The sequence below is a fragment of the Pseudorasbora parva genome, chromosome 6 (assembly GCF_024679245.1).
Source record: "Pseudorasbora parva isolate DD20220531a chromosome 6, ASM2467924v1, whole genome shotgun sequence".
Taxonomy (NCBI): Eukaryota; Metazoa; Chordata; class Actinopteri; order Cypriniformes; family Gobionidae; genus Pseudorasbora; species Pseudorasbora parva.
This window is the reverse complement of record NC_090177.1, coordinates 19,518,553-19,546,036: the sequence shown is the minus strand read 5'-3', so window position 1 is coordinate 19,546,036 and position 27,484 is coordinate 19,518,553. Positions and strand designations below refer to the sequence as shown.

The 27,484-nt window shown below is 39.5% G+C and overlaps 1 protein-coding gene across 6 annotated transcripts in view; it reads right to left on the bottom strand.

Annotated features, from left to right (window-relative positions):
* b4galnt1a (beta-1,4-N-acetyl-galactosaminyl transferase 1a) overlaps positions 1–27,484 on the bottom strand; it is a 49,398-nt gene that overhangs the window by 5,477 nt on the left and 16,437 nt on the right. For 5 of the 6 annotated variants that reach the window (XM_067446013.1, XM_067446014.1, XM_067446009.1 and 2 more), the window contains 8 exons: positions 19,318–19,535; positions 18,472–18,645; positions 17,942–18,048; positions 17,287–17,327; positions 16,606–16,786; positions 15,438–15,530; positions 15,160–15,347; positions 14,925–15,065 (listed from right to left, as the gene is read on the bottom strand). In XM_067446013.1, coding sequence (XP_067302114.1) covers positions 14,925–15,065; positions 15,160–15,347; positions 15,438–15,530; positions 16,606–16,786; positions 17,287–17,327; positions 17,942–18,048; positions 18,472–18,645; positions 19,318–19,529 — 1,137 coding nt within the window. In that variant the 5' untranslated portion in view covers positions 19,530–19,535. Of the gene's footprint in view, positions 1–14,924; positions 15,066–15,159; positions 15,348–15,437; positions 15,531–16,605; positions 16,787–17,286; positions 17,328–17,941; positions 18,049–18,471; positions 18,646–19,317; positions 19,536–22,204; positions 22,600–27,484 lie in introns of those variants that run through there. The other variant, XM_067446012.1, reaches the window with a different exon arrangement.

The window sequence follows — 27,484 nt, the reverse complement described above, 5'->3', positions numbered from 1 at the left end:
TTGCAGGTGCACAAATCCTATTCTACGAATCACACATGCAGAAACTCTTACACTCACATTTTTGCTACTATTGCTGCAGTGCAAATGGTGCAAAAGGCAGTCACACACTCGTATCAAAAATGTGAAGTCACGGACAAATTTTGCACATCCGCGAATTAACACTTGAATCCATGCAATGAGAGTTGAACACTTGTAGAATATTTGGTCACAAATGCATTCATTTTCTTGGATATTTTTCTAACACAATCACAAGTCCAATCACTACAACTGCTTGAATCTGCTGCTACGAGTCTCACGCGCCGTTTTTACGCCTTCAAATGACAAGTTCCGCGCGCTCTCACTTTTGCACCAAATACACCGAGAAATGTGGAGCAAAAGTGATTTGTGTATCTGTGGGGCAGAGAGCAGAGACTCTCGGCCAATCAGAAGAGCTCGTTTGTACGGAGCCCCGCCCCCAACGGGACATGGTGGTGGAAGATAGAGATAGATAGATAGATAGATAGATAGATAGATAGATAGATAGATAGATAGATAGATAGATAGATAGATAGATAGATGTTTCAAACAGCTCAGTATGCTAACAATGGAGCGGTTAGTGTTTTATTTTGAACTTGGACTTAATGGATAGAAATACTCGTTTTGAGGAAAATTGGGCTGTAGCTCGTTTTCTACGTTCAAGAGGTATCTATAGTGTTTTAACAACGTTTAGAACATGAGTTATTGTTTCGGGAAGTTTGAATCTGAATATATTGGCAATTTTACCGAACTCGTTGAACTAAGCTGACTGTATTTCGATCCTAGCTATTAAGTCCAAGTTCAAAATAAAACACTAACCGCTCCATTGTTAACATACGATACTGAGCTGTTTGAAACGTCTATCTATCTATCTATCTATCTATCTATCTATCTATCTATCTATCTATCTATCTATCTATCTATCTATCTATCTATCTATCTATCTATCTATCTATCTATCTATCTATCTATCACCACCATGTCCCGTTGGGGGCGGGGCTCCGTACAAACGAGCTCTTCTGATTGGCCGAGAGTCTCTGCTCTCTGCCCCACAGATACACAAATCACTTTTGCTCCACATTTCTCGGTGTATTTGGTGCAAAAGTGAGAGCGCGCGGAACTTGTCATTTGAAGGCGTAAAAACGGCGCGTGAAACTTGTAGCAGCAGATTCAAGCAGTTGTAGTGATTGGACTTGTGATTGTGTTAGAAAAATATCCAAGAAAATGAATGCATTTGTGACCAAATATGCTACAAGTGTTCAACTCTCATTGCATGGATTCAAGTGTTAATTCGCGGATGTGCAAAATTTGTCCGTGACTTCACATTTTTGATACGAGTGTGTGACTGCCTTTTGCACCATTTGCACTGCAGCAATAGTAGTAAAAATGTGAGTGTGTGTTGTGTTTGTAAGAGAGAAAAAAAGCTACAAGTTTACAACTCCTAAAATATTTTTCTCTGACTTCAAATTTATTGATACACATGTGCGGATATGCTCTACAGATACAAATTTCACTCTCACAAGTGTTCAGGTGTTTTGCACCAAAAATACCTTCATACCTCCGAGTCGACAGGTGAGATCCGAGTCTTTTGTTCTTCCTCTCAGTCCCTTATATAGAGACGGAAAGAGAAAATATTGGCTCATTTTGCTGAACGAGACTCAAAGATCCGAGTCAGTAAAATGATCCGAACTTTCCCACTACTTCCACTGACAGTTGCAGCGCAATATGAAAGACTTCGTCTAACTGTACAACAAACAACCAAATTGAACCAATGAAAATGAACAATATGAAACTAAAACGACATAAGCTTAATTTAAAATGGCTTAGGAACTGTAGGCTATTTAGAGGTAGATAAACTCAATTTAGAGGTGGATAAACGCACTTTGGAGGTGGATAAACGCTATTTCCAAATTTTGGGAGGTGCGTAACGGCGTTGAGCCGTTTAGCCTCCACTACATCCCTGGTCATGAACACATGCTCGCGGCTGTTTAGCTTCACCACAGAACTAATGTTTCCATATCACACGATTGTATAAAACAAAATAAGTCAACGTGCCGTTCATAGAGCAGTATTTAAACGCGGCTGCGCTGTGCGGATATTCGCCTTTTGCAGTTCCATGCGCTCAAATAATACATAAATAAATAAATAGAAAAAAATCGCCTAATATGGAGGGGAGGTCTCTCTCGTTTCGGCTTGTCAATTCAGAAGACAAACCAATGGGCCGCTGTCGCTGCATGTTGTCAGTGGTACAAACATTTTTATTTTTTTTAAACACTATACCGGCCCCAAGGTAGGCTATGCCAGATTACCAGTCCAGCCCTGTCTAGCAGAAACAGCTTCAACCAAATTACATACAAGGAAACAAAGGTGACAAAATGTCTAGTTGATGTCACTAGCAATTCATTAACTGCCTTATCTACATTAACCGCATTTCTCATGAGATTACGGCTGTAGTTCTAGTTAAAGCTGTAGCTGCTATGGGGGTATATTGTAGCTTTATTCCAAACAAATATATTGTTATCCACAAATAAATGTAAAGCGATTAACAAAAAAAAAAAAATCACAAATCAATGAGGTCCACAAATAGCCTATATGCAGGAGTTTCACAAAAAAATGAATTAGAGTCACAAATAAATACAAGGATATTTGTTTAAAAAAAAATCCACACATATATTTTATGTAACATGTAACAAACACACAACTCTGCCTTGCAAAAGTTGCATTCATTTGTGAATCGCTTCCTCTGCATTTGTGGATCTCTTCTTGCGCATTTGTGAATCACAGCACAGCACGTACACGTGGACTTTGAAACATTTCTAGCGTCTACAGTCCATAGACTGTAAAAAAATAGACAAAAAAAAAATCACAATATGTAGGCTAATACTCAAAAAAATCATCACAATAGGCTACTAGTATAAATAACAAATAAAAAAATTCTGAACGCATGTTAATATACAAAAGCAATACAAAAGTAATATAGGCTGTTGAAGGACTGTCATGTGTACATAATGTACTATGATTGGTGAGTTTCTGACTGACAGCTTAAATTACAAATAGAATTTTGGCGCCATCTGTAGACAACTCCTCTCAAAGAGGAAATTAGTAAGTGCTTCATCTGGAAGCTTCGAGTGCGGAGCTACGAGTTTTTCCACAGAGATTATTATCGAGTTTGTGCGTGCAGTTAAAAGCGAGTAAAGTAAACTTAAGTTCCGATGTTTATGGTTATTGCTCATATATATATATTCATGTGCTGTTCCTGTTGAGTAAAAAAATAGTTTACCGCGAACTGAAAGTATTAGTAGCATAAGGGTGCGTTCACACTTGGGTCCTCTTTAAAAGAACCGAACTCAGACTCCTTTAAGTGGACCAAGAAGTGAACCAAGTGAAAAAGGACCCAGTTCTCTTTACGTTCACACTGTCCCTGTCTCTGAAAGAGGACTCAGATCATTTTTGGTCCCCTTTAGTAGGAATGTGGTCTCAGACCCCTTTGTGTTCAGACTGTTGCTTTTTGGATCTAGTCCAGTTCAGTTTTTGATGGCTGACCCTATGGCGTTCAACATTTGATCCCATTCACTTACATTGTTTGTTCCTCAGTAACTCAAGATATTTGTTTGTAAAGATTATTATTACTTTATGACAGTACAAATGCTGTTGTATTAAGTAGTTTATCTTAAAAAAAAAAAAAAATATATATATATAGGCCTATATATATATATATATATATATATATATATATATATATATATATATATATATATATAATATTACATATTCTTGCACTAGCTATATAACACGTCCTTCTTTTCAACTAACATTTGAATTGTTTTCCTTGATTCATGTTTATTTTATTGCAGAAGGCAATGATAACATCAGCATACAAAAAATAAACAACACTATAAAAAAATAAAAGAAAGATGCAAATTAAATAAACTGCTTTCAATTTCCCAGGTAAAGTATAGATATGCCTAAAAGCAGCATTCAAGAAAGAAATGGAATAATCACATGAAAAAATAAAACCGCATTCTTCACTGTATGAAGAACTGCATATTCTGCATATTCTCCACTGATTCTTTTATTAGGCTAATGCAGATGTTTACATTCATTTAAGACAAAACCACCTGTTTATGTGAAACTTGTGTGTTTTTGACGCTTTAAAATAAATGCAATAAGACGCTAAAGATTCAGTTTATTTCACGCGCTGTGACAGCTGCTTCTGCATGCGCTAGGTGTGTGTGCTCGTAACACCATTTTAAACTGGCACGCAGCCGCGTCTCTCTCACACAGTTCGGAAGCGGTTGAAATTGCAATAAACAAGTGTATGTTGTGAACGAATAATTTGTAGAGATTTGTCAGAAGAATCAGCCGCGATGAACAGCCGATTTGTACGGAGGCATCTGATGACCAAACTACATTAGAATTCAAGAACAGAAAAAATCAAGTAAGCCCAGAGCGGTTTGTGTTCAGACTGCGTATTTTTAGCGAACCGTACCATAAGATGAGATCGAACCGTACCCAGACCACCTCCCGTGATGGTCTCGGCTCGGTTCGCTTTAAAGGGGTCTGAGATCGTTAGGAGTGTTCACATATGGGCCAAAAATCACGCGAACCGCGCTCAGACCCCTGAAAAGGACCAAGTGTGAAAACACCCTAAGTTAGATCCTTATCTATCGCAATCGTGCATAGACAATTCTGATGGAGAACGAGTATTCCTCTGTACTATAATTATTTACAAGACATGTTTACATATATTTACCATGAGTGCTATATGCTTTGTTGTACATTCGCGAGCTAAATGTGTATGCCGTAAATGCACCGTTTTGTTGTTTACATAAAGGCAGCCGGAATGGCGCTAATGACGTTACGGCCGCGAGTTCGAGCCCCGCTCAGAACAGGATTCTTACCTGATGATAAATAAGCCTAGCCTACATGACAATATATAGGCTAGTAAATTCAGATTTCATTACATGTGTAACAGTTTAGTACTTTGTACTGTTATTTGTCCATTGTTATCATAATTACACATTATTTATGTGTACTGCTATTGGTATCCTTTTGTATACTGTTATTTACCAATTTGTATGTACAGTCTTGTTCAAAATAATAGCAGTACAATGTGACTAACCAGAATAATCAAGGTTTTTAGTATATTTTTTATTGCTACGTGGCAAACAAGTTACCAGTAGGTTCAGTAGATTGTCAGAAAACAAATGAGACCCAGCATTCATGATATGCACGCTCTTAAGGCTGTGCAATTGGGCAATTAGTTGAAAGGGGTGTGTTCAAAAAAATAGCAGTGTCTACCTTTGACTGTACAAACTCAAAACTATTTTGTACAAACATGTTTTTTTTCCTGGGATTTAGCAATCCTGTGAATCACTAAACTAATATTTAGTTGTATGACCACAGTTTTTTAAAACTGCTTGACATCTGTGTGGCATGGAGTCAACCAACTTGTGGCACCTCTCAGCTGTTATTCCACTCCATGATTCTTTAACAACATTCCACAATTCATTCACATTTCTTGGTTTTGCTTCAGAAACAGCATTTTTGATATCACCCCACAAGTTCTCAATTGGATTAAGGTCTGGAGATTGGGCTGGCCACTCCATAACATTAATTTTGTTGATTTGGAACCAAGACTTTGCCCGTTTACTAGTGTGTTTTGGGTCATTGTCTTGTTCAAACAACCATTTCAAGGGCATGTCCTCTTCAGCATAGGGCAACATGACCTCTTCAAGTATTTTAACATATGCAAACTGATCCATGATCCCTGGTATGCGATAAATGGGCCCAACACCATAGTAGGAGAAACATGCCCATATCATGATGCTTGCACCTCCATGCTTCACTGTCTTCACTGTGTACTGTGGCTTGAATTCAGAGTTTGGGGGTAGTCTCACAAACTGCCTGTGGCCCTTGGACCCAAAAAGAACAATTTTACTCTCATCAGTCCACAAAATGTTCCTCCATTTCTCTTTAGGCCAGTTGATGTGTTCTTTGGCAAATTGTAACCTCTTCTGCACATGCCTTTTTTTTTAACAGAGGGACTTTGCGGGGGATTCTTGAAAATAGATTAGCTTCACACAGACGTCTTCTAACTGTCACAGTACTTACAGGTAACTCCAGACTGTCTTTGATCATCCTGGAGGTGATCATTGGCTGAGCCTTTGCCATTCTGGTTATTCTTCTATCCATTTTGATGGTTGTCTTCCGTTTTCTTCCACGTCTCTCTGGTTTTGCTCTCCATTTTAAGGCATTGGAGATCATTTTAGCTGAACAGCCTATCATTTTTTGCAACTCTTTATAGGTTTTCCCCTCTCTAATCAACTTTTTAATCAAAGTACGCTGTTCTTCTGAACAATGTCTTGAACGACCCATTTTCCTCAGCTTTCAAATGCATGTTCAACAAGTGTTGGCTTCATCCTTAAATAGGGGCCACCTGATTCACACCTGTTTCTTCACAAAATTGATGACCTCAGTGATTGAATGCCACACTGCTATTTTTTTGAACACAACCCTTTCAACTAATTCAACTAATTGCCCAATTGCACAGCCTTAAGAGCGTGCATATCATGAATGCTGGGTCTCATTTGTTTTCTGAGAATCTACTGAACCTACTGGTAACTTGTTTGCCACATAGCAATAAAAAAAATATACGAAAAACCTTGATTATTCTGGTTAGTCACATTGTACTGCTATTATTTTGAACAAGACTGTATATTTTCAGAACCACAAACTTGCCTCGACTTATGGTGGAGAATAAATGTTACAGAAGAAACATCAGAGTCCTTATTGCATTCTAACTGGATGTGCATAGTGATTGCAATCAATTACAACCAGACAATTTAAGTACTTCAAAACATAGGCCTAGACCAAATGAGTCAAGAAAAAGTTGAATCTCTGTGCCTGTCTCCCTCTGGTTTTCAGTAGAATCCCTGAATATTTTGTCTTGTGGTTATCAATGGGGATGTGGCTCAGAAACTGTCATATGATGACCTGATAGCTGATTTTGCAGCTTGGAAATGTAGACGTGTGCCTCTGTAGGGCCTCTGACAACTGATGGTAGTGAAAATGTTTAATATAGTTCTATAGAATAGCAGAATGGACTCTTTATAGAGATGTAGTCCCTCTGTTGAGTAATTTCTACTGTGCAGTTATGCATGGTTATTAGCAGTTTAAAATGTGCACTTTAAAATTCATACTTCATAAAATTCATACACTTATACTATTTGCGCTAAACTTTTTTTGCACTTTTAACTTTCTGTGTTTACATTGTTTAGTCCAAACATTGCACCGCCAAGCATTTGTGCTTAGGGCACCCAAATGGCTAGCGCCAGCCCTGTGTATTCTGTTTGGTAAAACCAGTTTCCTCTAACCGTTTATCATCATAATCTGATTCTGAGCAGAATTCAAATGGGTTTGATAAGTTTGTTGTCTGCGCCGACTCGCGCACATGATCAGCGTCTATAGTCTATATTTAGACCAGAGCCGTTGGTGTGTGGGTGTGTTACTGTATATATTGAATGCTTATATCTCCTAAATGCAAATTGTCATTGTTTTGGAACACACCAGCTTATTCATAACTTTAAGGCTAACAGAATCATACTAAAAGCTAAACAAAATCAATTTTGATTTCAGTGGGCCTATAACCTTTTGAGGTAAAATTTGTGTTTTGAGTGTGTTGCCATCAGTAAGTCTGTGGCACTTAAATGTTTATTTCACAAGTTCGCACTTACATCAAATTAAATAGAGTAAAGATTATGTGTACTTGGCGTGCTGTCTGGGTTCGGGCTCGGATTTAAGCCGGGATATCTTGGTGATCCTGGCTTGATTTATCTGCTAATATACAGTTATCTTTCGTTAACCTTTCGTTATCGTGTACGTGGGCCTTCAGGGTAGGCTACGTTTACACGACAGCGGTGTACTAAATTTTGCATACAGATGACAAAATCACCAAGGTATCCCGCCAGCTTAATTCCTTATCCTAGTTTTGTGCAACAGGCCCCAGATCGATTGGTTCCCTGAAGTTTGCGGATTGTCTCGTCAGGAGCTCGTGATTCAGTACTTTTTCAGTACCGTTTTAAACGCGATCCGAATCATGAAACGATATGCTGATTCATTAACTCTTTCCCTGCAAAACACAGAATTTTCTGTTATTTGTGAGAAAACGGATCCAGGCCAAAAACGGAATTTTCCGTGTTTTCACTGTTAGATGCTAGGGGGCGCTATTATGCATCTTCTGAATGAGTAGCCTACTGAATCTCCTGATCAAAACACGCGAGTAAGACGCAGTAAAACGAGCAATCATATCCAATCATATGCATATGAAAAATAACGTGATCATCATCATTAAACATATGAATCAAAAGCCTAATGTTAGTGAATAAGATGTGGACCCAGGACGAGCTACAGTACTGTGCAAGCATTAGCTCGATGTCCTCCATCTGTGTTTGATCATTGCTCTGAAGCTGACCTGGAAACAGTCTTTCACAAAAACGTGATTTTCTCAGCTTTTTGTTCAAAATGTTGCTTTATTTGACCCATATTCAAGTGTTGATAAAAAATGAATGCAAGAAAGCTAGCATAAAATGTTTTTTGTTTTGTTTTTTGGTTTAAAAGAAGAATAAACTATTCTTGTTGCATAGGTCCTGAGAGAGGAAATGACATTGCAGTATGGGTCAAATCTTTCCGTGGCAGGCTCAGCTGCCAATGAGACCTGTCACTGCTTTACATGCCTGACACTGACACAGTAATTAATGACAATTTTTATTTTTGGGTAAATTAGCCCTTTAACTTTAATGTGCCATTTCTATTTTATTTAACCCTTAATGTAACTTACACTGTAAAAAAAAAAAAAAAAAAAAAAATTCTGACCCAAATTGAAATTTGTGACTGATCACATCTGATCACAATGCTGCTAACTGTAGGCTACAAGTCTTCACCAAAAGAAAAAAACCCAACATAAATTCTTTATATTATGAAAAAAAAAAAAAAAAAAAAAAAGCAGTTACACTGAGATTATTTTTATTGCTAATAGGCAGCATCCATTAAACTTAAATGTTTATTTATTGCTTATGCATTGCCAAGATTTTCTATATCATTGTTTAATTATTTATTTTATTTTATTTTTAAAGGCAAGGGTTCCTAAACAATCCTCCTTGTGAGATAAATTCTTTATTAGGCTAACAATATAATTATAATTATAATGGCCTATAGAATATAAAAATTATTTAAGTATTTAAACTGATATATTATATCAGTTTAAATGCTTTACTTTGTTAAAAACTGAAGTAATTAAATAGATTTAATAGCTAGGAACATGTGAACTCTTTTATAGTCATCTCATCCCTGAAACCCAAATCACACACATATCTCTTTAAACTGACGTGTGGTACTAAGGGATTTTGAGTTTGCACACTATAGGCTGTGTTTGTGGTATGTAAAATCAGTTGCGGACTGCAAACGCAGCATATGTGAAAGGACTACAGGGTGTGGGGCTCCTGCAACACACACGCAACGCAACACGCACTGCAGACGGAGTATGTGTGAAACGGGCGTAACTCTGCAATATGTTCTATTTTATTCTTTCTGCACGACTGCGGCATCACAGTGAGCTAGAGACATGAGAAAGCAAACTGTATCATACAGCCATCAGAAACAAATCAGAAACGCATTCAATTTTTAATCGTCATGAACATATTGTAATTTTATAATCAAGTGTTTTAGAATTATAAATAAATAAATAAGTCACCCAAATTTTTGGGTATATATATATATATATATATATATATATATATATATATATATATATATAATTTTTTTTAATGTTTTTACTTTTACTCAAGTAATATTCTAAACAGTGATATAACTTCCACAAAAGTAATTTTCTGGTAAGATTATGCTTTTACTCAAATATGGCTTTTAGGGACTCTATCCACTGCTGACTAGTGAGTTACTGAATCATTGATTCAACGACAACTTGTGTTTAAAAACAATTGGGATTCACTGAATCAATCTTCCAACTTGTTTGCTCAAAATGCTGACGAGACAGCGTTTGACTCCACTTTTAAACATACACTTATGAACTTCCCTAAGCCAGACCCTTTTTTTTTTGGAAGTACGAGGGAAGTTTATTTGGACAGAACCTTAACTCTCTACCCTCTTTGTGTTGGTTTCCAGAAAGCAATATAAAACCTGAAATTGTGTTTTTCTGAATATCAGCACGGCTGTGATTACCTCTGAATCAAAGCCTTGTTGATATTCTGTAATAGCACCAATGCGAGTGTGATATGTAGGCTATAAGAGAAACGAGGCAAGCTTTTCCACCAACACGACAGGGAATAAAAAGACGGTTCATTTAACACATGGTGATGTTTTGTGACAACCAAAATGTCTCAAAAGCATTGCTAATGTCCCAATATATTGGGCATGTTTGCATTTACGTGCTTTAATTTAGCAGACAGTTCATTATCCAGATTAGGAAACGTCAGGGGCAATTTTTCATATACCTGTGTATAGTAGTTTACTAGTGTGTTTTTTTACTAAACTTTTATATTCCTAACCATAGCATCTAACCATAAATACAGCTACAATGTCAACTGTTGAATTATTTAAAAGGACACATCTGTTACACAAAGTAATATTTTAATTGTCACATTTTAAACAGTTGGACTTGACAAAGAAAGTGCATCACATCTTTGATCATATCTTTTTAGTGCAGGAAGTTTGTGTTAAATGTGCAATTATAACTGTGACTTTGTTGAACTAGACTGTCCTTAACAAAAATGTTGCTATAGTAGCCTAATATTAATGCTAGAAAGCACTTGCCAATTGTGATTTTTTTTTTCTTAAATAGTCTATACCATTTTATCATTAAAATATATTTTCACATTCCTCTTGACTAAGGAGGAGTCTCCCACCCCTGCCTCACAAGACTGTATATCTACAGGGAGGTACTGACTTTTGAAAAAAGATTAAAAAATAGTAATAATGAAAATATGGACAAACCCAGTAAATAAGCTTGTGAAACTATTGCTCATGCAATTTAATGACCATTACTCACTCCTAGAAGCACCATGCATGTTCAAGCAGCACATCCTGATTTTGCACAATTGGACATTGTTAGATAGATAATATCCGTTGTGCTTGGCAAAATCTGATTCTGTGTTTAAGCATGCGTTTTCTAGTTCACAATCCCCCAATAAGCCAAACACACTGTTAATGGAAGTGTTTGTTAGTGCACTGTGAAATCTGGCAGCAATATTTCTCAACATTCTACATCCAGCAGCCTTTAACTTTTTATTTGTTGAGGCAGGTGAACCAACCTTCAGGTGCATACTTCTTTGCATCTTAGATTTTTCTGTTTATATTATCTTTGAATCTCATTTGTTTGCCACAACCAGTCAAACAACATGAACACTTTGTGTTATGAGGAATGTTTACATTTCATTGTTGTTGTTTTTTAAATGCAACCTTTGGTTTTGTGCTGTATAAAATATAAAGGTATCTCCAAATGCCTTGTTTGGCATTTGTGCACCATAGCATGTGACTAAGAGTCCAGTAATATGCTGTTGGTTGAGGGGAGACCCATGCCATGAGTGTAAAGTGCTTTGGGAACAGTACACTCTTAAAAATAAAGGTTCTTAAATGGTTCTTTGGCAGGGTGTATGGTTCTATGAAGAACATTTAATATCCAAAGAACGTTTCCATTGCACAAAAGATTCTTTGGTAGTGTAAATAGGTTCTTTAGACTATAAAATGGTTAGAACATTTTTTTTTCCCTTTCGTTCAGTCACTCTGAGTAACGTCAGTGACTGACGAATGGGGGTTTCGCTTAGAAGCCAATCATATTTGAGATCTAGAAAACGCCCAATGGAAGTGCCAATGCCATGGGCATGCGGAATTTGCATAGTGTAACTCTGCCCCACCAGGAAGGGGAGTGTACATATAAGGAAGTATGCTTGCATGATCACATTATGTTTCAGCTTCGAGCCAAGAGCATCTCTTTACTCCTGCAAGCCTGAATTCTGAAGTCCTATCTTAAGTCTTCGAGATGAGCGGTATTCCAGGGTGTGGGTGTAACAGCGTGTTCCAATGATCTCACATTGCCTGCCTTCTGATCTGCGCAGTGATTTGCAACAGCTGTGTGTTTTTTCCCTGGGTGCTTTGGCACTCTGCAGAGCTTTCCTCTCACAATAGAGCCTCTTTCCTCTTTCCTTTTTCAAGACGGTTCATCCGCGCACTTCCGGGTGCAATCAATATCCATTGCTGTCTTTGGGCGCATTCACTGCTCAACGTGTTTGGGCTTCAGTACTTTTGGACAGTGTTAATGGATGTGCTGTGTTCCCTCTGCAGGAACATGACCATCACAATGTTGTGGTCGAGACTCAATGATCTCTGTAAAGAGAGAGAGTCCCCTCTGCCACACCCCGATCTACCGTCTCAGAGAGAGGTGGTACTTTGGCTAGTGGCCAGGGTGACCTGAGGGCGGTGCTGTGGAATGAAGAACTTCGACGATCATTCTTCGAGCCACACCCCCTCTCGCACATCGTTACCCGCGAGTGTTGGACGGAAGCAGTGGGACCGTCTGCTGACGCCCCGTTTGTTTCGTTCACACTTCAGATAGCAGGGAGATGTCGATTGCCGCATCTCAAGGTGGGCTAGAGTCCTTTGGGGATGACGATTCAGCTGTGCTCCGCCTCCGGGTGTGTTAGCACTGCTTGGATCTGACCTAGAGTTGACAGCCATGGGATGTCGCAGAGTCCGCTCAAGTTCCGCAGCCGGCCTAAACACCAGGCGCGGTAGCATTCTTGACACGGACAGCTCAGAGATGGGTTCCAGTTATTTCCAGGGGGTAGCAGGGCCGATGCTTCCCCCGGTGGCCTCCGGGCTAGTGACACCTAAAAATAACTAATGTCCTCATCTCTGCGCCCCAGAGAACAGTTGCTGGCAGTACGGTTCGCCCTGCACCGCTTCCGGGCATTGCTGAAGGGTCAACATGTACTAGTCAGACAACACAGACATTGTTGCGTACATTAACCACCAGGGGGTCTACGCTCCTGCCACATGTCCCAACTCGCCCGCTCGTTTTATGGAGTCAGAAGCATCTGAGGTCCCTTCGGGCTGTCCATATCCCAGGGATCCTGAACCGTGCAGCTGACAAGCTCTCATGGCTTCAGCCACTGCCTGGGGAATGGAGACTCCATCCAGCTGATCTGGGAACAGTTTGGCGATGCACAGGTAGATCTATTTGTCTCCCATGACTCTTCCCACTGCAGCCTGTACTATTTCCTGTCCGAAGGCACGCTCGGCACAGATACACTGGTGCACAGCTGGCCGCAGAGCCTGCGCAAATATGCGTTCCCCTCAGTGAGCCTTCTTGCACAATTTCTGTGCAAGGTCAGGGAGGACAAGAAACAGGTAATTTTGGTTGCCCTGTACTTGCACAGCCGGACCTGGTTCTCAGAATTCCTACTCCTTGCGACAGGACCTCCCTCTCTCAGAGACAGGGCACCCTCTGGCACCCGTGTCCCGATCTTTGTAACCTCCACGTGATGGTATGTGGCTGGTTTGAGTACCCTACCACCTCCGGTGGTGGCTACAATCACTTCTGCTAGGGCAGAGTCTACGAGACACGCCTATGCGTTAAAGTGGAACCTCTTCGTCACCTGGAAGGCCAAGAAGACCCCTGGAAATGCCTGATCAGGTCTGTGCTATCATTCCTCCAAGAAGGGCTGGATCGAAGGCTGTCTTCTTCCACCCTCAAGGTTCATGTGACCGCTATCGCCACCTACCATGACCTCTTGGACAACAAACCAGTAAGTCAGCACAATTATGATCATCAGGTTCCCTTGTGCCCTCTTGGGACCTCTCAGTAGTTTTAGATGCTCTGCAGAGGGCTCCCTTTGAGCCTTTGCAGTCAGTAGATGTTAAGTTCTTTTTTATGAAGACAACACTCCTGACTGCATTGGCCTCCATCAAGAGGGTAGGGGACCTGCAGGTATTTTCGGTTGACGAAGCGTGGCTGGAATTCAGGCTGGGTGATTCTCAAGTGATCCTGAGACCCCAGCGTGGTTATAAATAATAATAATACATTTTATTTGTATTGCACTTTACATTTGGAACAAATCTCAAAGTGCTACAGTTAAGATCATTTAAAAATGGCAAAACACTTATAGATTTAATAGCTAAAAGACATAAGTTCTCCCAAAAAGAAATGTTTTAAGTCCTTTTTTAAAAGTCTCAAGAGATTTAGGTGCCCTCAGATGGTCGGGTAGGGCATTCCAAATCCAAGGAGTGGCAGAGCAGAAAGCCCGATCACCCATAGTGCTGAGCTTAGTCTTGGGAAGAAGAAAGAGGTTTGAGTTTGTTGAACGAAGTGATTGAGCTGTAGTTGAAGGTGTGAATAGTTATTTCAGTTAGGAGGGGGCATTTCCATAGATGCACTGGTGGGTTAGAAGGGAGACCTTATATTCAATCCTGGTGGAAATATTTAGCCACTGAAATGAATGAAGAATCGTGTGATGTCATCATATTTTCGAACTCTCAACAGGATCCTTACTGCACTATTCTCAAAACACTCTCCCACATCCGCTGTACCACTGGAACGGCCGAGAATTCAGTCTTGGGTCCTCAGCAAGTAAACATAATGAGATCATGCCAGCAGAGATAATTTTTAGGGGGTAGTACATATGAAAGCATTATAAAAATGCCTCATTCATTAATTAATGTGTGGGAGGGGTAAAAAATGCAAATGTGGGACAGTTGGCTTGGCATTATTTCACATTCTTCATTGCTTCCTGCAGTGCCAACTAACATGTAAAAACATGCTCCACAGAACAGCACCAAGTTTTCATGAAAAACATTTGTCTAGGTGTAATTGAATGAAAAACAGCAAAAGGCTCTCTCACCAGGTCCAAAGTGGTTCTCTCCAAAATATCCACCATTTTTTCCAGTTTGGTCCTTGAGGTAAAAATAAAGTCATCATCCAGCCAAAGCACATATTTGGTTGTAACCTGAGAGACTGCAAGATTACGGCCAGCAAACCAGCCCTGTAATTAAGAGCAGATCGCACTTTAAACAATCTATTTAAGAAGAAACCATAGTAGCTCAAAAAGCCCATGCTGAGTATAACAGCATCCATACCTTGCCAAAGGGCATGATATAATGTTCGATGTTGGGTCCAGATACAGGTTTAGGATCCTTGGTGTCATCAGCTATCACTATAGTTATAGTGGGGTAAAACTGTCGAATGCTGTTGATCAAATCCTGAAGTTTATCATAACGTAGAAATGTTTTTGTGGCGATGGTGACCAAGGTGCTTACATTGTATTCTGTAGGAAGGACAATATCAAAACATGAGTATTGCAACATTTCTAATAAATATAGTTGAAAAATCTTTACATTTGATATATCGGTTTTACCTTTTCTGGGTCCAGGACTATAGAATTTAGGCATTGGTGGATGTCTGATCTTAATGGTGAAGGTGGCCTGGAAAATGCCTGCTTTAAATTGTACTGCCATAGACAAAGGAATAGCGTTATATAATAATAATAATAAAAATAATAGAGCTAAACGTGCATTACAGCATAAATAAATGCTAAATGACATGCATTGTCAGTCAATTTTCTTTATCAAGATTATAGTTTATATATATAGTTTATAACATTATATAAAACGTAATATTTATGTGTAATCTCCAAAGTTTTGAGAGTGACTGAATTGCGTGCTTTGGATTTTTTTTAAATACAATATTAATCTACTCTACAAATTCCTGTAGATGGCTTTAGAGCATAATCACAGTATAAGTATGCCAGTATTTACCCTTATATCAATTTATTGTGAGGAACACAAAATAAGAATTAAAAATAATCCTTTACAAATCTTTATAGCCCTCTCCATTCAACTGTTTAGTGACTATGAGACTGAGATATATTACCCATCTGAAATCACATTGTGTGAAAAACAGACCCAAATACAAGTCATTACTGACTCTCAAATATGCTTACCAAATTGTCAGTATTAATAGTAAATTGTGTTTATCAAATAGTGATCAAATATTAGATGTAGAAAACACCATAAGACATCTATAATGATCTGTTTTCAGCCATCATTAATTTCATCTGCATTATATGTAATCTTCAAAGGTTTGGCAGTTTTTTGCAGTCTTTTTATTGAAATGCATAACTGATCTTGATAATATTGACAATCTTACCTTATTTATTGAATTGTGTACTTTGGGTTGTTAATGTATATAATTCTATTTTATAAATCCTTATAGATGGCTGTATACTTTGTGTTATTACAACATCATAGTAACCTGTTCTACAAGTTGGCAGGGAACATATGCTTGCCAGTTAATGAATATTTGACTTGATCAAATATTTCTCTATGTTGCAGTCCATTCATAAAGGTAATCATAATGTTGTTTGCTTAGTAATGTAATTGCAGACGGAGAGGCAAACTCTTTCTTTAGTTAAGCCAATGAGATAATTTGTTTCCATAGTAAATCCATCTCCCTTCATTTTACCTAATTGCTTATGTACATGTAAAGAATATCCCCATATAAAAGAATGTGTTCTGGGGTCTTACCTACATCTGCTGTGTTGGGATGGAACAGCGTGTTTGTATAAGTTACAAACTCAAGCTGTCTGTTTAGTGAGGCCAGACTGTTACTCATAAAACTAATACACATCTCTCCTTCCCCTTTGACTTGAACTCCATCTACCAGCGCTGCTGTATTAAATGTTCCCATTGTAGCATTCAGAGATACCTGCAAATTTTATTGTATGAAAAACATTTCTGGGCCATAGTACAGCCAAAATGACTTTGCTGTATTGAAGCAGAAAATTCTTGTTCCATGATAAAAAATTACATCCCTCCCCCACGTAGCTTTCTTTAAACCACATTTCTTTTAATGGGATAGTTCAGCCCTAAAACAATAATTGTGTAAATATTACCCTCATTTCAAACATATACGCTGCTATTTCATTGTGTGGAACACAAAGAATTATGAATAACTCTTCCCAAATCTTTATGAGACTCCATACAACAGTTAAGTGACTAACAAGATCCATTACAAGTAGTCCAAATAAATTTTTGTGATATAGAACTCATTTTAGCACAGGATTTTTTTTATATATATACAGGTTTGGAATGACATGAGGGTGAGTAAAGTGACAAAATTATTAATATAATTCTTTTGCTAAATTATATGTAAAATGATGTAATTACTTACCATTTATGAAGCATACAGAATAATGGTGGACTTACCAAATAATGTTCCCCTTTGTGTATTTGGTTCAGGCTCAAACCTTGAGAATACAACAACACAGAAAAAAGAAAAGGAAAAAAAGGGTCTTGAGTTTTACTGATCATAATCTTTGATGGTGCACATTTAATCACAAAGCAGACAGGTGTTAAAATTGCTATTATGTGCTATTATATGTGCTATTATGACAAACATGTATATTAAAATGTACAATATTTATTGTCTTGTCTATCTTCCTGTAGAATGGATATTTAAGTTCTCAGGTATTTCACTTCAAGACAGACAAGTCTTCAAAATGGTTACACAAATCTCACTTAAAGGGATAGTTCACCCAAAAATTTAAATTTCCCTACGATTTACTCACCCACAAGCCATCCTAGATGTATAAGACATTCTTCTTTCAAACGAATAAAATTGTGTATATATAATAAAAAGTAGTCCTGGCTAATCCAAGCACTATAATGCCAGTGAATGACAGCAAAGTCTTTGTAAATTATATATATATATATATATATATATATATATATATATATATATATATATATATATATATATATATATAAAGGTTATCTCTAAATGGCAACCACATGATGTAACCAGCTTATGATAACTTGAGCAATTGTGTTTATCTTCTATTGATTTCATTAAAACATTTACCAGGAATTACAATGGTCCCTGTTGGTCTGACTTCTACGCCCTGCGTAGGGTACTGAAGAGGGCTGTTGGCTTCGGCTAAGATAAGGGAGTCTGCAGCTGTACGAGTCCTGAATAGAGAAAACAACATTAATTTAACAGTTAAGGTCATTAGCGGTGCCAATGTTGGCATCTTACAGAAAGGAATAGTTCACACAAAATGAAAATTGTGGTTTTAATGTGGTTCCAAATCCAGTGGAAAAATAAAGACATTTAGATATTTTTTCTTCATCTTTACAATGAAAGTCATTGGTATCCAATGTAGTTTGGACCCCAGCATTATTCAAAATATCTTTTGTATACAACAGAAAGAGTCTGGTTACTGGTTTTAAATGGCACAAGGGTGAGTAAAGCAAGACAGAATTTTCATATTTGAGTGAACTCCCTTTAAATAGGTAAAGGGGAAACAAAACCAAACCAAAGAAAAACACACAATATGGTATCTTTTTACATTGCACTTAGAAAATGAGCTAAAAGCTGAAATTATGCACCACCTCTTATAGAAACTGTGATACTCTTTATTTCTGTATTGCTTTGCTTTTTGCAGGTCTGAATCTTTGATGGACGCATGTAGCTGTGTAGAAGATATTTGAGGGAACAGCAGCTTTGAGAATGGGAAAATGGCTGGTTTGTCACCTTCACAAACACATCCATTTACAGCAAGTAGCCTGGTTAGAAGTAAAAAAAGAAAAATGAAATTGAAAATGAAGCCACAAATCATGTTATTTATTCCATGCACCAACATAAAAGAGTGGAAAGAGAAAGAGGTGCCACTATGACAGTTAAAGGAACTGTATGTAAGAAATGTATTTCAATGAATCATAAATGGTCCTGATATGTCACTAGACATTAAGAAATCATGTTAATTTTAAATACTTATATCACTGACAACAGCAGTCCGTCCAGGATATTGTCATTTAAAAGTTGTTGCAGCCCTCAACTGATGTTAATGTTGACATGTTGTGTTTTGGCCTGAAGCACCACCCTCCACCTATCTACCGATCGGTCAGTAGTGTTTCTGCATCCGGGTTGCCAGATCTGCTCTAGTAACCACAGCTGCAGCTACAAACGTTCCTGCTGGATCCTGCAGCATATCTGGCAACCATGAGTCAGGGGGAGGGGGAGAAGGGATACACCACTCTACAGACATTTGAACGTGATTGCAGTACCAGTTCTGGCCACAATCTTACATACACTTCATTTAACATTTTAATTTCAAATAATGTGGTTTTAGATTTCAGCCTTGTGTGGAACTGAATCTACATATCAGAAAGTGTTTTTGTACTCGTGCTACAAAAAGCTACAATGGCACATACATTTGTGTTTCAGTTTCTACTTACTTTGACATGCCATCTTTGATATGGTAAGGGATGTGGTAATTTCTATGGTCGATGTTTCGGACCTTTGTCTCCAGTAGCATTTTTAAAGTGTCTGCTCCCTGTTGCACATCAATTGTTGTAATGGTGTCTGCGTTCCAGTGGTAAATGAGCATGGCTGTAAGTAGCAAGACCACCAGCAAAACCACTACTGCTTTCTTATTTGCTGCACGCATGATTGCCTAAAGCACAAAAAGACGGGAGAGCTATTGGGTATTACATACATATTTACAGAAACATACACATTACTGAGAGGAGCAATTCAATTGACTGATAGACAACTACTCTGTAAGTGTTTGTAACTTTTCTCATTTGATTGTTTGTTCATTTGTTGTTGGATAAGTGTGTCTGTGTAGTGCAGAGGTGTGTATTATTAGTTTTGGTATATTCTCTCGGTGTGTGTGGGAGTTAGCATTTGTTGAGTTAGCATTTGTTTGGTCATTGCCTCGTTGGGAGCGAGTTTGTTGGGGGCGTGGCCAGCGAGGTATTAAAAGCCTTGTGTGTTTGAAACAGTTTGGCTAGAGAGGAGCAATTCAATTGACTGATAGACAACTACTCTGTAAGTGTTTGTAACTTTTCTCATTTGATTGTTTGTTCATTTGTTGTTGGATAAGTGTGTCTGTGTAGTAGGGATGCGCGATATACCGGTACTGGAAAAATACCGGTAAATATTTTATTTAAAACGGTACGATATCATGATTTGGCACATTTCGGTATATGCTGCTTTTCCGAAGTGCACCGCTAGATGGCAGCGCGCTACCCCAACTGACCCGAAACAACCGGCAAATGTGACAACAACATAGACGGACAAAATGGATAAAGCAGTTGAATCTCACTCAAGATGCCCAAAACGAATTAATAAAGATAGGAGTAGAAGTGACATTTGTAATGACTTTGCTTATAAAACTGATGAAGAACCATCAAACCTAGCCAAGAAGCATCTGTCACTATCCTGACTTTAGGACTTCTTAAGAGATCGACAGGTCAGTAGATCATTCAAACCATCTCATTTAGACATTTTTGTTTTTTTAACACTGATCAACGCACACACACAGCCTAACATAAGATCAAATATCACAATCTCCAGCGTTCGTTTCAACCAATTACATTTAGATCTCATTATATTTGCACGCATACTATTGCACTATTTACATTCGCGTTAGACACCGCCGACTGTGTTTATGTGAATACTCACTAAAGACGGACATTTGTACATAATTCTGTGTATTTGACTGTTTAAGGAAACTTAATGTGTAATGTGCGAGCGTGACTAAGTGACAGGCGTGTGTGTGTGTGTGTGTGTGTGTGTGTGTGTGTGTGTGTGTGTGTGTGTGTGTGTGTGTGTGTGTGTGTGTGTGTGTCGTTGTTATAAGCTCATATCTCCTGTAACTGTTATTACGAAATGCTATAAAATCTCTTGCGTGTTCAAATGATTTCCGTTCTCCATCCCGAGACGAGCGTGAAATGTTGAATCGGATTATGCAGATTGCTTTAGTGTAGTGCGATGTCTTTTGAAACCAGAAGTAATTTGCTAATTTTGAGAGATTTTTGCTGAAATTATTTCTCACAAGAAAGTTTTCAAATGACTGATTTGATGTGATAAGCTTCGCTGATTAATTTACTAATAAACATTTGTGGTAATTTCCCACTTTATAAACTCAAAACTTGCATAATTGTTCTCATTCGCGTGCAATATACCCGCGCTAATATCAGACCTTGTGGTATCGATTTAATATCGGTACTTCGGTATTAGATTGTGGTACCGTACCGAAGCCAAAATTGTGGTATCGAGCCATCCCTACTGTGTAGTGCAGAGGTGTGTATTATTAGTTTTGGTATATTCTCTCGGTGTGTGTGGGAGTTAGCATTTGTTGAGTTAGCATTTGTTTGGTCATTGCCTCGTTGGGAGCGAGTTTGTTGGGGGCGTGGCCAGCGAGGTATTAAAAGCCTTGTGTGTTTGAAACATTTTGGCTAGAGAGGAGCAATTCAATTGACTGATAGACAACTACTCTGTAAGTGTTTGTAACTTTTCTCATTTGATTGTTTGTTCATTTGTTGTTGGATAAGTGTGTCTGTGTAGTGCAGAGGTGTGTATTATTAGTTTTGGTATATTCTCTCGGTGTGTGTGGGAGTTAGCATTTGTTGAGTTAGCATTTGTTTGGTCATTGCCTCGTTGGGAGCGAGTTTGTTGGGGGCGTTCCCAGCTGCTTTCAATAACGATACTCAAGTCAGTATAAATAGCGTGATAGTCCGCGGCAGCGGAAGCGGCAGTGTGAAGCCCTCCTTGTTTGAAGACCGACGAGTGTAAAGACTTCAACTCTTCCCAGTGCAACTCCGCCCGAGCAAGGACCCCGGCAAGGCACTTGAGTATCATCTTCCTTTTCATTATTTGTGTTCGGCTCTAATTCCTATCTGGCCTTTTCTCTGATTTGTATTCACCATGTGCTTTCAAATCTCAACTATAACTACTAGCACTCGTAAATCACGCTCTGTACGCACGAGACGCCGTAATCCTAATAATTTGCGCTATATCCTAACATCCTCTGCTACTTTACTCTTTATTCCAATTGGTCTCTGGAATTGCCAGTCGGCTGTAAACAAAGCAGACTTTATTTCATCTATTGGGACTCATTCTCAGCTTAGCCTCGTGGCCCTAACTGAGACCTGGATCAAACCAGAGGACACTGCCACTCCTGCAGCCCTCTCAAGCAATTATACTTTTTCACACACTCCTCGGCCTATTGGGAGGGGTGGGGGTACTGGTTTGCTTATCTCAAATGATTGGAAATTTGATCCATTACCGTCTCTACCGGCCAATTCATTTGAATCGCACTCAATCACTATTACTCACCCTGTTAAAATCCATGTGGTAGTGGTCTATCGTCCTCCAGGTCACCTCGGTAACTTTGTGGAGGAGTTGGATGTGTTACTTTCTAGCTTCCCTGAGGATGGCACTCCACTGATTCTGCTTGGTGACTTCAACATCCATCTTGATAAACACCTAGCTGCAGACTTCAGCACTCTACTGACTTCATTTGACCTTAAGTTAGTATCTACTACGGCTACTCACAGATCCGGTAACCAATTAGACCTGGTCTACACACGCAACTGCTCCACGGACAACACTTTAGTTACTCCATTAAACACCTCAGACCACTTTCTCATCACTCTTAACCTCATACTGACTCCTGATACAAAACGTACTCCTACACAGATTACCTTTCGGCGTAATCTACGCTCACTCTCTCCCTCTCGCCTATCCACTATGGTTTCATCTTCACTCCCTCCACCTGCTCAGTTCTCAGCACTGGACACTAACAGTGCTACCGACACTCTTTGCTCCACTCTAACATCCTCCTTAGACAGTTTTTGCCCCCTTTCATCCAGACCAGCCCGCCCCACCCCATCTGCCCCCTGGCTGTCTGAAGTTCTCCGTGAACATCGCTCTGGACTCAGGGCGGCCGAGAGGAAATGGCAGAAATCTAAAAACAATACTGACCTTGCCTTTTATCAGTCTCTTCTCTCTTCTTTCTCTACAAATGTCTCCACTGCTAAAACAACATACTACCACAACAAAATCAACAATTGCTCTGACTCTCGCCAACTCTTTAAAACATTCTCCTCTCTCCTTTGTCCACCTCCTCCCCCTCCTTCATCAACTCTTACAGCTGATGACTTTGCATCATTTTTCACCAACAAAACAGCTCTCATTAGCAAACAGTTCTCCTCATCACAAACTGACACGCACATCTCAACAACTAACACGAACACGCTTCCATCCTTCTCTCCACTCTCCGAGGCAGATATTTCTAAACTCATCCTTTCCAATCACCCTACTACCTGTCCACTTGATCCTATTCCCACACACCTCCTTCAGGCTATTTCTTCTTCAATCACTCCTGCACTCACTCACATTGTCAACACTTCTCTTCACACGGGAACCTTTCCCACAGCATTTAAGCAGGCTCGGGTAACCCCACTGCTTAAGAAACCCTCTCTGAATCCAGCACTTTTAGAAAACTACCGACCGGTATCCCTTCTGCCTTTCATTGCAAAGACCCTTGAGCGAGTTGTGTTCAATCAACTCTCTATGTTTCTTGAACGGGACCACCTCCTAGACAACAACCAATCCGGCTTCAAAAGCGGCCACTCTACCGAGACTGCCTTGCTCTCTGTAACTGAGGCACTGAGACTGGCAAAAGCAGCTTCCAAATCCTCAGTGCTCATTCTGCTGGATCTGTCTGCTGCTTTTGACACAGTTAACCACCAGATCCTCCTGTCAACACTTAAGAGGACGGGGATCTCAGGAACTGCTCTCCAGTGGTTCAGGTCTTACCTCTCTGGTAGGTCCTACAGGGTGTCATGGAGAGGTGAAGTGTCTAAGTCTCATAATCTAGCTACTGGGGTTCCACAGGGCTCAGTCCTTGGACCACTTCTCTTCTCCATCTATATGTCATCATTAGGTTCTGTCATTCAGAAACACGGCTTCTCCTATCACTGCTATGCTGATGACACTCAACTCTACTTCTCATTTCAACCAGATGATCCTACAGTCAGTGTTCGTATCGCTGCCTGTCTGACAGACATTTCTGACTGGATGAAAGAGCATCATCTTAAACTCAATCTTGCAAAGACAGAATTACTTGTTTTCTCAACCAACCCAGCACTTCATCAAAATTTCTCCATTCAGCTTGGTTCATCGACCATAACTCCATCAAGGACAGCAAGAAACCTTGGAGTTGTGATTGATGACCAGTTAAACTTCACTGACCACATTACTGCAACAGCCCGGTCCTGCAGATTTGCTTTAGACAACATTAGAAAGATTAGACCCTTCCTATCAGAACAGGCTGCACAACTCCTGGTTCAAGCTCTTGTTCTCTCCAGACTGGATTATTGTAATGCTCTTCTGGCTGGGCTTCCAGCATGCACTATCAAACCCTTGCAGCTGATCCAGAATGCAGCGGCGAGAGTGGTCTTTAATGAGCCGAAGAGAGCGCATGTTACGCCTCTCTTCATCAAACTGCACTGGTTGCCAATGGCTGCTCGCATCAAATTCAAGGCACTAGTTATCGCCTACAAAACAACCTCTGGCTCTGCACCAATATACCTAAATTCACTTGCTCAGACTTACACACCCTCCAGAAGCTTGCGTTCTGCGAGCGAGCGGCGCCTCGTGGTTCCATCCCAAAGAGGCATGAAATCGCTCTCACGGACATTTTCCTGGACCGTTCCCACCTGGTGGAATGACCTGCCGATCTCAATTCGTGCTGCCGAGTCTGTAGCCATTCTTAAAAAACATCTTAAGACACATCTTTTCCATTTGCACTTGACCAATACAGAATAGCACTTACTGATCACCACAGCAACGACCAAAAGCGCACACTCCTGGATCATATCTACATCTCTCATCCGGATTTGTGCCTTCAGGCGGGTATGTTACATAGTTATCATAACTATCAGAATCCAGTGTTCTGTATATTGCGTACGTGAGTTTTTGTTGTAGATGGCTATTGCTGCACGTTTAGCTAGAATACAAAACCAACCCATTGGGCCACTGAATCTGCATTAACGACAACAGCTGGGGCAACAGCCTTAGTCCTAATGGGTTGTTATGTTGGGGGGGTGAAACACTGAGTTTCAGTCAATCTCATGTCAATCTTGAGTACATGCAGTGCTTTGTGAAAGTATCCCCCTTGAACTTTGCGACCTTTTGCCACATTTCAGGCTTCAAACAAAGATATAAAACTAATTTTTTTGTGAAGAATCAGCAACAAGTGGGACACAATCATGAAGTGGAATGAAATTTATTGGATATTTCAAAAAAATTTAACAAAACAAAAACTGAAAAATTGGGTGTGCAAAATGATTCGGCCCCTTTACTTTCAGTGCAGCAAACTCTTTCCAGAAGTTCAGCGAGGATCTCTGAATGATCCAATGTTGACCTAAATGACTAATGATGATAAATAGAATCCACCGGTGTGTAATCAAGTCTCCGTATAAATGCACCTGCACTGTGATAGTCAAATACAAAAAAAATTCCCAACTTTAAACATCCCAAGGAGCACTGTGCAAGCAATCATATTGAAATGGAAGGAGTATCAGACCACTGCAAATCTACCAAGACATTGGCCGTCCCTCTAAACTTTCAGCTCATACAAGGAGAAGACTGATCAGAGATGCAGCCAAGAGGCCCATGATCACTCTGGATGAACTGCAGAGATCTACAGCTGAGGTGGGAGACTCTGTCCATAGGACAACAATCAGTCGTATACTGCACAAATCTGGCCTTTATGGAAGAGTGGCAAGAAGAAAGACATTTCTTAAAGACATCCATAAAAAGTGTTGTTTAAAGATTGCCACAAGCCACCTGGGAGACACACCAAACATGTGGAAGAAGCTGCTCTGGTCAGATGAAACCAAAATTGAACTTTTTGGCAACAATGCAAAACTTTATGTTTGGGAGAAAAAGAAACACAACTCATCACCCTGAACACACCATCCCCACCGTCAAACATGGTGGTGGCAGCATCATGGTTTGGGCCTGCTTTTCTTCAGCAGGGACAGGGAAGATGGTTAAAATTAATGGCAAGATGGATGGAGCCAAATACAGGACCATTCTGGAAGAAAACCTGATGGAGTCTGCAAAAGACCTGAGACTGGGACGGAGATTTGTCTGCCAACAAGACAATGATCCAAAACATAAAGCAAAATCTACAATGGTATGGTTCAAGAATAAACATATCCAGGTGTTAGAATGGCCAAGTCAAAGTCCAGACCTGAATCCAATCGAGAATCTGTAGAAAGAACTGAAAACTGCTGTTTACAAATGCTCTCCATCCAACCTCACTGAGCTTGACGTGTTCTGCAAGGAGGAATGGGCAAAAATTTCAGTCTCTCGATGTGCAAAACTGATAGAGACATACCCCAAGCGACTTACAGCTGTAATCTCAGCAAAAGGTGGCGCTACAAAGTATTAACTTAAGGGGGCCGAATAATTTTGCACGCCCAATTTTTCAGTTTTTAATTTGTTAAAAAAGTTTGAAATATCCAATAAATTTTTTTCCACTTCATGATTGTTTTCCTTTTGTTGTTGATTCTTCACAAAAAATTACAGTTTCATATCATTATGTTTGAAGCCTGAAATGTGGCAAAATGTCGCAAAGTTCAAGGGGGCCGAATACTTTGGCAAGGCACTGTATAGAGTAGTATAGCATCCTTCATATTCCCGAAAAGTCTTTAGTTTTATTATATTTATAAAAGAAAGATAGGCTGTAACGAGTTTTTCCAGAAAAAAACAAGCGAATGGAGGAGCATCATGTGGGCGGAGCTAAAGAATCACGAGTGCGCGCAGCTATTGCATGAGAGCGTCTGAAAGCTGTGATATCCTCAAGCGTGGAAAAGAAAACGTTACCCTAATAAACCATGGCTATCAATCAGAGTCAAATAATACATATGGGTCCTTCTAAAAAAATGAGCATATTGTGATAAAGTTCATTATTTTCCATAATGTAATGATAAAAATTAAACTTTCATATATTTTAGATTCTTTGCACACCAACTGAAATATTTCCGGTCTTTTATTGTTTTAATACTGATGATTTTGGCATACAGCTCATGAAAACCCAAAATTCCTATCTCAAAAAATTAGCATATCATGAAAAGGTTCTCTAAACGAGCTGTTATCCTAATCATCTGAATCAACTAATGAACTCTAAACACCTGCAAAAGATTCCTGAGGCTTTTAAAAACTCCCAGCCTGGTTCATTACTCAAAACCGCAATCATGGGTAAGACTGCCGACCCGACCCTGTCCAGAAGGCCATCATTGACACCCTCAAGAGAGAGGGTAAGACAGAAAGAAATTTCTGAACGAATAGGCTGTTCCCAGAGTGCTGTATCAAGGCACCTCAGTGGGAAGTCTGTGGGAAGGAAAAAGTGTGGCAAAAAAAACGCTGCACAACGAGAAGAGGTGACCGGACCCTGAGGAAGATTGTGAAGAAGGACCGATTCCAGACCTTGGGGGACCTGCGGAAGCAGTGGACTGAGTCTGGAGTAGAAACATCCAGAGCGACTGTGAACAGGCGTGTGCAGGAAATGGGCAAAATTTTGCATGTCATTCGGAAATCAAG